At 45.0% G+C, this 12,603-nt stretch overlaps 2 protein-coding genes across 4 annotated transcripts in view; one reads left to right on the plus strand and one right to left on the minus strand.

Annotated features, from left to right (window-relative positions):
* Positions 1–10,972, minus strand: part of PNPLA7 (patatin like domain 7, lysophospholipase) — a 127,343-nt gene extending 116,371 nt beyond the window's left edge. For 2 of the 3 annotated variants that reach the window (XM_074923800.1, XM_074923798.1), the window contains exons 1-8: positions 10,540–10,668; positions 9,999–10,033; positions 7,420–7,485; positions 6,922–7,009; positions 6,212–6,294; positions 3,375–3,463; positions 2,872–3,012; positions 784–943 (exon numbers count right to left, since the gene is read on the minus strand). In XM_074923800.1, the coding sequence (XP_074779901.1) occupies positions 784–943; positions 2,872–3,012; positions 3,375–3,463; positions 6,212–6,294; positions 6,922–7,009; positions 7,420–7,485; positions 9,999–10,031 (660 nt within the window). In that variant the 5' untranslated portion in view covers positions 10,032–10,033; positions 10,540–10,668. Of the gene's footprint in view, positions 1–783; positions 944–2,871; positions 3,013–3,374; positions 3,464–6,211; positions 6,295–6,921; positions 7,010–7,419; positions 7,486–9,998; positions 10,034–10,539; positions 10,669–10,852 lie in introns of those variants that run through there. The other variant, XM_074923799.1, reaches the window with a different exon arrangement.
* A 134-nt stretch (positions 10,973–11,106) lies between these two features.
* On the plus strand, positions 11,107–11,731 carry MRPL41 (mitochondrial ribosomal protein L41). The gene has a single exon (XM_074923815.1). It carries the CDS (start codon positions 11,190–11,192, stop codon positions 11,595–11,597), a length of 408 nt encoding a protein of 135 aa, XP_074779916.1. The 5' UTR covers positions 11,107–11,189; the 3' UTR covers positions 11,598–11,731.
* Positions 11,732–12,603: the final 872 nt, after the last annotated feature.

The raw sequence follows: 12,603 nt of genomic DNA on the forward strand, positions 1-12,603 counted from the left end.
ACAGTTTTGTCTAGGGGGAAGATGTGACCTGCTTGTCTTTACTTCGTAATAACCAATTAAAAAAGCTTCCTTCACTCTGAGACAGAATTAGCTCCCTTTATCAAGGGATTACATTTCAAGAGGTAATACAGAACAAAACAGCAAAATGCAAATGTGTACAGAAATCAGCAAATTTCATAGAATTTGCAAACAAACTCCCTGCATTTTTAGCCACAAGAAGGCTGTTCACATGTTAAAGCTAAACTCAAAGGTCAGTCAGGAAAAAAAAAATCTCAGTTGGAAGAAGGGATCACAAAGGTTATTAGCACTCAACATTTTAAGACTCACCTATTAAACAGGCCATCATTTCTCTTCCCTGTCCACCTATAAGTGAATCTGAATCTTCCACCTCCCAGATAAATCTGCTATCTACCACACTAGAATATTACAGAGCAAAGTGTACTTGGTCTCTCTTGCTCTGTATACCTATTTTATATAACTACCATCCAAAAGGAGAATGTTTCCAATGAAAAGCCCGCCTTGCACCATGTCCTCCCTCAGTAACTATGCAGCTGGAGTATGTGAAGACATTTCAGAATTCCTGATCAGGACTGTGTTTTGCTCACTCATCTAAGACACAAGGGACCACAGCTAAAAACCTTGATCTTTATAAATATCATGTCCTTGAAGGGTTGGAACTAATTCTTTCTAAATCACTGTGATTCAAATGTCTAAGTTTAATCAATGCTTAATGATTCATGCCAACAGATTTATCTCAAGAATCACAGATCAGTTTATTCTTACACTTTCTTGAATGCAAACTTCCAGCTTGCCATCCTGCACAACATAGATGCTGTTATCCAGCTGCCCAGGACGAAAGATGTATTCACCTTCATGCAACTGCACAAAAAACATGTGCTTGCACAGTTCCAAGAAAAGAGGCTTCTCAAAGTGGCCAAGGACCCTGCAGGAAAGAAAATGTAAACGGAAACCTAAAATCACCACTGCCCTTGGAAAATCCTTCCTAAATTAGCAAAGCCCTCAGGCATGAATAGCAGATGAACCCCAGAGTCAGTTGTTTCATGGCAGCCCAACAGCGTTGCAGAAGGAACAGAACTCCCCAAGAGAGAAGTGCAAGAGTACTGTGAAACACGGGAAACTGTAAGTACTGAAGGTCCTTTCTGAGTAACACTGCGCAATGCCAGCACATTCAGAAGGAAACATATCCAGCCTTCCTCAAGAAAACACCAGCATGGCTTTTGAAGGGGAAGAAATATAAAAATCTGCAAGATTCACATATTGCATGAGGAAAAGTTACCCTACGGAACTTCTCCTTTTAGTAGAGCTATCCTCTCCGTGTAACCAGAACACATGAGAAATACTGAAAACAAAGGGAAAAATTCCTGTCATCTGCACGTACTTGTAAGTGTGGAATATTCTATCTCCTGCAGGTAATGTGCAACTGGACTCCTTCAGTACTGAAACTAATCAGTCACTACCAGGGAGGCAGAAACACACATCTTAAACCTGATCCATTAGCTCATATTTAACAGGATCGGTCAATCAAATTCTACTGCAACATCAATTAGTCATAGAAGATGATAATTCCACAGCAGAAAGTTCAGATGACTTAAACAGCAGTTTTATTAGAGTATGACCTTCAGGACCAAATTATATTATAATTGGGAGGAAAAATTAACAAAATTACAGATTGGAAAATCTCATCCTCTTTGCTGTGTCATCAAATTTAACCCCTTACTGAACAGGCACAAAGATCATCCCTTCTTCTCAACCCGACAAAAAAGCTGTGGGGATTAAGTTGACTTTGATTCCATTTGCAGCCATTTTAGACAGAGAAGTAAAAGATTCTGCAGTTTAGAGAGTTGCCAATACAGTATCCGGTTAACATTTGCCAATTACGATGCTTTTCTGTACCAAAAAATTGTCTGATATAGTCTAAAGGGATTTTTTAAAATGCACTAGAAGAAACCTGTTCATGTTGGAATAGCTTTATTATCACTATCATTCCCCTCTTTTTTTTTCTTAATATGCACTCAACTATTTTCTTAACATTTCTAGAAAATTAGAAGTCATTTATTCTTTCCTCATGCTCAGATGAATTTTCAGTCAACTGCTTAAAGATTCTGACCATGCAGTGATAAAATTTAAGGCACAACACTGTTTTGCCAGTTATTAGGCCTAGCATAAAGGACACAGCCAGCATAAAGATGAACCAATAACCAAACTGTATTTGATACAAAAGGGTCAGTACATGGATGAGCGCTGGGGGTACAAACAAGTCAATCAGATTATACATAATTGACATCAATCCCCCTGACCCCAACAACGACGCCACATGACCAACAATGGGTGGAATAAATGGTGAAATGCAGTTTCCCATAGAAGGGACAGGAGACAACCGAGTCAACAAACCAAACACATCAGACCAAGGAAGCCACACACTGAATCTCTACACAGCCTGGGTTTACAAAGGCCAGACCTGACCGGAGCCCAGTCCCAGGGAGGCGGGAGGTCCTTCCCCAACAGGGAACTCTGCACAGGGCATCCCCCTCACACACAGACACTGCCCCTCCTGCAAGGGGTCCCGGCTGTTATCCCCCAGTGGGACCCCTGACCTTGGGTTACTCAATGCAGACCCCTGGGGCTCCTTTACCCAACGGCTCTGTCTGCCAGGCCAGAGCACCCTGGAGGGAAGCCTAAAGGGAAACTCACCCCCCTTGGGGAAGGGCTGTGGGAATCACCCATATGTCAACCTTCATTTGGGGCTTGGGGTTGAAACCCCAGTATTTCAGACATAAACTGCTGAATGTTTACATCGCTTGAACATCTGTCAAAACCAAAATCCAAAATTATCTTTCCGTTTAACGTTACCTAACGTTTTTAAGCATGTATAGGACTTCTGATGGCAAATGGGAATTCTTTACATCAAATTCAGTCAGATCTGCCTCTAGCAAAGAGGGAGGTGGTTCCTTTGGCTGCAGAGTTGGACATTCCTTCTTAATACGCAGGATCCTACAAAGAAAAACAAAAAGTTCAGGAAGTTCTCATTTGTCATAAGTATGGGCTGTATACTGACACTACAGGTTGACTGCAGTACTAAATGTACACCACGCCAAGTTACACATTACCAGTTAGATAAAACAGCAGCATTCCACCCTCCTGCCTTTCTTCAGCAAAACTAGAGACAGTGCTGTGTGCATAAACCACTCCATTTCAGCAAACTTCCCAGCAAAATGCTAGGCTGATGCACAGCTGACAAGACTGTAAAAAAACAGCAGCTGCAGAAAAGTGCTATGCTAGAGATCGGTTCCACACCACAAACAAAAAACCACAAGCCACTGCATGAATTTTCCCCTTCCCAAAAGCCCAAGTACCTTTTAGCCAAAGATAAAACTTTTGCTCGCTTCCGCATCCTTTGGCGAGGCACAGTGTTACCAACCAGAGAGTTTGGAAGCGTTGTAACCTAGGAGGAAAGAATGAAAACAAAAACATTTACTAAAACCCAAGACAAACCAAAAACTCAACCTACTAGTTCCAACCCTGCAAAGGCTCCGACTCATCTACCAAGGCATTAGAACATGAGCAGAGTGAAGCACTCAAATAAGACCTTGGAGGACTGGAACAACATCTACTCCAGGATCACTTACTTTCTAGAAAGCAAGTGGAGTATACTTTGCTTTTAATAAGCAACTACTACAATGGAAATGGATGGTAGAGGCTAATAAATCCCTTAGCTATACAATTCCCACTCAGGAACACTCAACATCAGGCAGACAAGTAACATTTAAAGCTCCAGTGCTCCTATGGCAGTCTGGGATGCTGACAAACTAGGGCCTGGTTCATTTTTGAGCTGGTGACAAACAGCACCGCAGACATGCAGCAAGGCTTTTACTTGTGTTTGCTAGTTACTAAGTGCCACCTTCTGGAGAAATGCAACAACTGCAAGACCAAGAAAACACCCCATTAGTTACTTTCAAAACCTTACTCCGTTGGTTTCTCAAAGTGTTGAATTCCAGGAAGAAGTTTCTCTCACAAAAGAAATCTTTAATTAGTTTGAAATCTTTTTTTTTTTCTTTTTGAAAGTAAACTCTTGGTATTTTATCAAAAATAAACGAACTACAATCAACAGCCATTAATTTACAATAATCTATGTCTTATTCAGGAATAAAAGCAAAAACCAAGGTCTAAACCCCCAAACCAAAACTACCTGAAGTGATCTTACCATGTGGAATTCTAAGCATTCTTTACTGACGTGTGCTACATATAAACAGCTGCGTTAAAGAATATTAAAATTATGAAGTGGATGGCAACACACATGATTTCCTTTAATTGATGTTTTTTTGGCCAAGTTCTACAAAAAGGTTGATCTGCAAGGCAGAAGCAAGGTTCAGGGAGTAATCTCCTCCCTCCACAATGAAACAGAGCTCCAGAACTGAATATTAAAGCCAGCACAGTGTCCAATTAAGTCCAAGTATTTCAATTCACCTCAATGAAGTTTAGCAGTGCATGAGGTAGAAGGCTGCAGCAGTTCACAAGAGGAAGTGTTCCTCAACAAGCAGTGACTAACAAAGCAAGGCTACTCACTTAAACCAACTGCTGTAGAAAAATAAGGTACAAGTGCCCTGGCCACGTGAGTGCACACCTGGACTCGAGCAGGTTTCCCCACAGGTCACAGCCACGCTCTGCCTTTGGTCCCAAAAGGGGCCATTCCTGCCTCAGAGCTCCCCTGGGCCAGGGAGCCCACCAGACCCACACCCTGGTTCTGACTCTGCCAGACAGAAGGCAGGGAGCACTTATCACACTAAGAATTAAACAGCCTTTTTGCTTCACTGACCATTTGTATCTACCATCATTCATTCAACAGATGACTACAAGCAAGGAATAAAGATTTGCTACTCTGAAAAGGGGTCAGTGTCCCCACCTGAGTAAGAGGCAGCTTTCCAAAGTCAAGCTTTATCAATAGCACCACATATACTAAGACCGGGCATGGAGGTTCAAGAAGCTGCTACATAAATTTTGGTACAGGAAGTGTTGAGTAAGGAAGTCACCTCGGCCTCCAGGACCTATTGCACAAGCTTGTAACAAAACCACATGCAAAATCTCTGCACTGACATAGCCACTCGTGACACCTTTGAAGAGATGAGTTCTTTTGACCATGGTGATACTGCCCATCACAAAAAAAAAAAAATTAATCTCCGCATACACTAAGTAGCTCCAAGGGAAACATGTATTTTGAGGAGAAAGACAGGAAGATGAATCTCCTCAGTTAAAATGAAATCCAAGCAATCAGTGCTGAACACCTAGCATACCTACTACGATTAACCTAATCCATTAAAGGAAATGTCTGTCTTCAGATTTCCTCAAGCCTTCTTGTTGCAATTTCCCAAGAAAGGCCATTTGCAAATATAAAAGTAAAAAACAAACAAACAACAACAACAAAAAAATGTCAAACAGGCAGCCATAACCTTGAAAGATTTAACCAACTGAGGCAGAAGCAGATTCCTGACTGATAGAAAACTCTTGAGAAGATGTTTCAGAATAACAGGACAGAAACACCACCAGGACAGGAACCTGAGGGCACAGGTGATATTCCTTGTGACAATCCAAGGCAGAGGACAATCTTGGGATAAACCCCTCTTGAACAGTCTCTAATGAGACAGTTTGACAGGTCTTATTGACATTCAAGTACAAGAAAACAAGGGCTCATATGCTGAAGTCCTTAGTGCTCTTCACAGGTAGACTGCGGAAAGGTAAATTCAGGTATCTGCTCGCAGATAGATACACATGGGAAAGAAGGTGTCAGCTCTGAATGTACTGACAGTACTGGAGTCATTATCTGAAAAGGACAATCCTGAATACAGGCACTTAGTATCTTGAATATACTCCTAAATACTGAGAAAGACACATTACTATAGATAATTAAACATCATCTCCACAGAGGAGTTAGATATTCATTGATTTATTACTACTCTCACTGTCTACAAATATTCTTGAAAGAGGCAAAGTTTGGCCAGAAAGAGAAGCTATTGCTGTTCCATCAGCAATTCAGGCAGAATTCCAGGAGTTCTGAAACATCCCTAAAACTCCAGTGACATTTTATAGGTTGAAGGCCCTGGGCCAGGCTAAACCAGTGAAATATTGAAAAGTTTATAACACCTCCCAAACTGGATTTTAATCTTTACTTCCTTCCCACTGTGCCAGATGCACTTACCTTTCTCATGATCTTCCGCCCATAGAACATCACTTTGTCTCTCTTACGAAATCTGTACTGAGGCACATGTGGCTGAAGTTGTTCTGAAAGAGAGAAGCACCACATCAGAAGCCACCTGCAGCTCTGTGCTAAGGGAAAGAAGACTGAGCACAGGCTGTCCGTTTTGCTGCCACCGTAACAGCTGCGGCTCCTGTCTGCTAAACAACATGTGTGGCCGGTGTTTGGAATTTAAACCAACACAAGATGCCTCATTATCTAACTCTGGTTAGCCAAGCCAGACTAGGGAAGAGATGGCTTGAGGCTCTACCTAACCACCAGGGGAGATAAAAAGACTCTCTAAACAGATAGAAGGATCAGGTAATTTTAATCTCACAAAGAAAAACCTCCAATTCACCTGCTTCTCATTACTGTAACAGTTAAAATGCAGAAAGGTTGAAATTATTTGCATGCCAACTGATACTGAAGCTATCAAACACTAGAGAAATTAAAACCTCCAGCATCCTGTACCTGACAGTCATGAATTCTATGCTCAGACCTGGGTGAATCAACACAAATTCTTCATCCTTTTAAAGCTGTTTTCCTGCAAGAACCACCACCTTCACAGCAAGCAATAATCATGAACCAGCATAGAATCTACCATATAATTACAAAAATACTGAAGATAGCTGAGAAAACTGTTTTTAAAACATACGTGGTTACTGAGTACTTACTAGATTGTTTCACTCTTCTGTAAACAACAAACACAACAACTGCTATAAGTAGTAACGCGACTGCAGCTCCAATAGCAATTCCAGTCAGCTGTGAGAGGAATTTAGGAGGGAAAGAAGTTAGTAACTTGTTTGAAACCTGAAAATTAAGTACTTTTTGGAGGGCTTAAGAACACTTAGCTCAATAAGATGTCTGAAAGTCAAATGCATTCATGAATACTTAATTTTTCATTAAAACATCAGACATGCAAGAAGTTTAAACTACATCAGCGTCTTGCTTATAAGCTCACATATGAAATATTCAGCATTTTCCCCCCCAAAGATCTGTGTGCTGATCAAGTCAATGTACACGAGATTAAATAACAGGAATTAATTCCTACTTCATGCACAGCAACAGCGAAGAAACACTCAGATTTTGACTGTGACTTAGAACTTATGAGAAGCTACACACTATTTATGCACACAGAATCTTCCATCCAGTTGATTAAAGCTATACATTACCATAGTAGTCTGTATTCTGTCTTCTACAAACTGAAGAATTCGTGTTCCACCTGCTGGTAACACAGCCTAGCACCAAAAGGAAGGTGAAATTAGTTTCCCATAACTGACAAAAAGCCTCCATAAAAACATCTCAGTGCCTGGTCTGGTACATACAATGCAACTTGATTGTATTTTCCAACATCTTTCTTTTAGCTACAGCCACTTGATAAACACAAGACATTGAGCTGAGAGGGGTCATTAGTGGAGTTTTGCATTGGTGGCAGATCAATGCATTCCTAAATAGTCCTAAAACAGGGTCTAACAGTGAGGTGATAACTTTTCTGATGATTCTGTTATTCAGAGCAACAAGGATGAGAAGTGAATGTAAAGCACTTTATGAGACTGAGGAAAAAAAAGGTCATAAAACAGCAGATTAAATTCATCAGGAAAAGAAGATCACACACACCAGGAAAAGCTCTAACGTCAGGTATGCTGTCCTGGGACCTGTGCCAACTATTGTTATTCAGGAAAAAAATCTGGCAGTTAAAATAGTTTCACAAATGCCAGCTCAAAACTTAGCAGAACAGATGGGAAAGAAACAAACCAAGTATTAGGAACAAGTAGGAAACAAACTGAATATAAGGACAGATATGTCCCTTTAAGTCTTGAACCTTAAAAGTACATGAACTTAAGCACTACACGCAGTTCTGGTCCCAGATTCTGCCCTCAGTTCCATATCTGGATGACCTCTTGATTTAGCTTTGTCACCAAGAGAAAAATGAAGTGCATGTCGAGAGTTGCCAAACTAGTCTCTAATGAAATTCGTTCCAGTTCTACAGTGCAAATAAAACTCCTGCCTGACCAGTCAACTCAAATGGATTGCTGTCTTCAGTTTGTCTTCTTAGGTTGTTTTAACACAGCACACCAACAATTTACCTCCCCAACATGAGACTTGCTCATTTGCTATTATTATCAGACTAGTATTAGTGGGATTGTAGTGGAAAGTCACAAGAACTTGAAAAAAAAACAAGTTGGAAATTTGTTAGCAACAAATACAACACATTCTGGTAAATACAGCGAGTTCTTGGTTTAAAGTCAATTGTGGTCATTTAATTTATTTCCCCTTGACGGTGTCAGGGGCACACACAGTTCTGCTACTATCCAGGCCTGTATGATCTCAAATAACATCAAAAATAGTAGTTGCCAACTGACAGTCACATTGCTGCTACGTGAGGAGAAGAAACAAATTCATGTGCAAAAGAATAACACACACACATGCACAGACGGAGCCCTTACACCTCAACACAGAAAGACGAGGGGAAGAAGAAATTCAGGCCTCCAGAAAAACTGAGAGGTTCTTGCAAGGTTTCTCACAAACACCGGTGAAAACATGATATTCCCCCACATACTCAACAGGGCATATTTTCAAGCACTGACAATCCCTTCAGAAAAGCAGAGAAAGCAAGCAGACAGGTCACAACCATATAGACACTTGAGACATGTAAGCAGTTATTGTTACAGGACGGCAGCTGAGAGGGGTGTGAGGTCACGGTTAAACCATGGGTGCTGCAGGGCCCTCCCGGCAGCCCAAGCCTGCAGGAACTCTCTTAGGAGGACGACAGTGAGCACCAAAATTCAAGGACTTCACATGTGCCTCACACAGCCTCAAAACACATGTGGAACAGCCCTGAAAAGTCCCTCACTTCATTAGAAAATGGAGCGGTGATATGCTAAGAGCACGTAGTAGCACAAATAGCATTTGTCTGCTTTTTCCAACAATGCTGAAATTTCATTAAGAAAGCGGGAATTGAAGTAGTGACCAAAAGTATAGAGCTACACAAATAACGCTCACGCTCATCCAGAGGACTGAGCACAGACCAAGCACAGAACAAGTTGTTAAACTCTCCACTGAGAGTTGAACAACTTCACGCTGCAATCAACCACAATCAGTGAGACATCGCCCTTGCTTAGGGAGAGGAGGAAAACACCAGCGCCAAAAGCAATCACAAAAATCAGCATCACCCAAACCATGAGCCTTCCTTGTTGCTCATAAGCACAGGGGCCCACATGACTACAGATACTGGATTTTCAGGAAACTGTTTAACTGCGTACAAGTAGGTTACACGTATTTTAAGTTCTGAGAAGAAATACTTCCCGTCATGGGCCTTGTCTTTCACTACTGTGAAAAGCACCACGTGCCTTGTTGGACTAGGGGTTTCATATTTATGATTAAGAACAAATGCAAGAAGAGCTAGCTGCCAGAGAATTCTGCAATTCTTCCACCTTTAGGTTAAAAACATACTGCTAAAGCAGAAAGTACTTAAATTGCATCATTGTACTAACAGCTTAGAATATGAACCAGAGTGCAAATGGTCTGGAGTAAAACAAATAATGATAAAAAGACACACACAAAAAATGGGATCAGTCTTGAAATTTTTTGAAGGATAAAACTCTTATCAGGAAAGGTTCTTTCAAAGTAAAAACACTGCATCTAAAGACATTACCCCAATGTTATCACATTAGGTCTAGTAGCTTTCAGCTACTGGAAATACTAATGGGGAAATAAATACGTTCAAAAATAATAGCAAAGTATACTGTACCTGAAGGCTGGTGCTGTTGCCTTCTTCAGCCATGTCTGGAGGTACAGCAGGAGCAAAAATAAAGTTTTTTTAAAAAAAAAAAGAAGACTGAGTTAAGAGCTGACCTCACTCTTGAATACAAAATCCTTTTAACCCCACAATGCAGAGCGCAGCGGAACTGCTCTTCCAGCCTGGCTGAACAAGACAGTCCAAGGGGAACATTCTTTTTAATTCACTGTCCCTTTTTCTCTGTGTTGAGCAACCAAAACCTGCAAGTCTTCAAGGACAAGCAGAGCTACCCGTAGCGACTGGTACTCCTGAGCCCTCCGGGAAGCCGCAGGACAGGGCTTCGCTCAAGCGCCCCGGAGCGCGGCTGCGTCTCGGCTCCCTTCACACCCCCCCACGGGCACCCAAACACCGAGAACCCCGCCAGCAGCGCGGGAGCCCCGGCAGGCGCCCACATCCCCCGGCACGAACAGCCGGCCTCGGTGACACGTTCTCCAAGGAGAATGAAAATCCCGGGTTTCAACCACAGATCCCGGGCTGACACGGCGACACTTACCGACGCTGATTTCCCAGGGAAAGCCGTACAGAAACAAACCGCCGCGCTGCCGGGGGGCCGGGACAGCGCCCAGCCCAGCCCCCGGTGGCCCCTCCTTTGCTGCCAGCCCGGCGGGCCGAGCCCTCGGCGCCGCCCGGCTCCGCGCCGCCCTCCCGTTAAAATAAACCAGGGAACTCGGGCGGTAAGAGGCAGCGCCCCGCCGGGGCCGCAAGACACCGGCACCTCCCGAGCTGCAGCATAAGCCGGCTGGGCCCGGCCCGGCCTCCGCCGAGCCCCAGGCGCCCCGCGGCAGGGCCGCGCCGCGCCCCCTCACCTGCTGCCGCCGCCGCCACGCTGGGCACCGCCCAGGCCGGGGTCAAAGGTCACCCCGCGGCCCGGGGGCGAAGGTCGCGGCGGGAGGATCCGGCCCCCGCCGCCCGCCGGGGGAGCGCCAGGCCCCGCCCACGCCCCGGGCTCCTCGCTGCTGATTAGCGGGGGAGTCCCCGCCCCCGCGCCGAATGGCCCGCGCTCCTCACAGCTTCCAATAGGCGCCGCGGATTGGCTGGCGCGCTTCGGCCAATGGGAGCGGGCGGTGTTGGTGTGTGCGGTGGGGGCCGGGGCGCGCCGAGGCCCGGCCCCGCTGAGCCTCCGGGAGGCCGCAGGAGCCCGGCATGGGGCTGCTGACCGAGCTGGCCCGCGGGCTGGTGCGGGGCGCCGACCGCATGTCCCCGTTCACCAGCAAGCGCGGCCCCCGCACCTACAACAAGGGCCGAGGGGCCAAGAAGCTGGGCGTGCTCACCGCCAACAAGAAGTTCATCCTCATCAAGGAGATGGTGCCCGAGTTCATCGTCCCCGACCTGAAGGGCTTCAAGCTCAAGCCCTACGTCTCGTACCGCGCCCCCGAGGGCTCGGAGCCGCCTATGACGGCCCAGCAGCTCTTCACCGAGGTGGTGGCTCCCCAGATCAAGAAGGACGTGAAGGAAGGCACTTTTGACCCCAACAACCTCGAGAAGTACGGCTTCGAGCCGACGCAGGAGGGCAAGCTCTTCCAGCTCTTCCCCAAGAACTACGTGCGGTAGGGAGCGAGCAGCGGGGCTCCCGGGGCTGCGGCCGTGCCTCCGGCGCGAAGAGCATCACCACGGCGTGAGACACGACCTGCACCAGCAAACACGGGACAGTTTCTGTTACTGGCTATTAAAAGCAAATCCTTCCACTTCGTCTCTCTGCAATGTCTGATTTAAATTGCTGTGGGGAAATTAGTTGTTAATTTCCCATCCGCGATTAAGGAGAGTGTTACTTGTGTCTTGCACTGTGTGTATAGTTGTGTTTTGTAAGTGTGTGGGTGTCCAGCTCTCAGACAAGAGCTGATTGACCAGGTGCTGATACTTAGCAGGACACAGTTTATCTCTGGGTTGCCAAAACATAATTCCTACCTTCTGGGAAGGCATTCCTGTCTTTTGCAAACAAAACAGGGTCTGTCTTCTTGGGAGAATTTGGAGGTTGCTGGCTGTGGAGCGCAAGCCGAACAGCGTACCCATGTCAGAGTGCTGCGCCACGCGCCCTGAGCAGCAGTTGCAGCCGAGGGGGAAACACTGTGATGGATTTACCTTCAGCCTCAATGATGCGTTCCACTAAACCTGCAGTGAGACCTCCAACCAGCAAAACTAAGTGTTAGGATGGAGGGTAACAGTTTTACACTGACAGAGGGAGATTTAGATTAGATGTAAGGAAGAAATTCTTCCCCGTGAGGGGGGTGAGGCCCTGGCACAGGCTGCCCAGAGCAGCTGTGGCTGCCCCCTCCCTGGAAGGGTTCAAGGCCAGGTTGGACGGGGCTTTGGGCAACCTGGGCTGGTGGAAGGTGTCCCTGCCCATGACACCTTTTTCTTTAAAAAAGGCCTTTCCAACCCAAACCATTCTGTGACTCTGTGAAGTCCGTGCCCTAAGCTCTTGAGGAGAGAACTGTAGTTTCTATCAAATGCCACAATTTTTCTAGGCTTTTCCAAGCCTTAAAAGTACTCTCTTCTAGAGTAAATCAGGGTACAGTTAACAGGTACATTTTATGTCTGTTCCTTAGTGCAAGTTCTT

This window comes from Athene noctua, chromosome 20 (genome assembly GCF_965140245.1).
Source record: "Athene noctua chromosome 20, bAthNoc1.hap1.1, whole genome shotgun sequence".
Classification (NCBI taxonomy): Eukaryota; Metazoa; Chordata; class Aves; order Strigiformes; family Strigidae; genus Athene; species Athene noctua.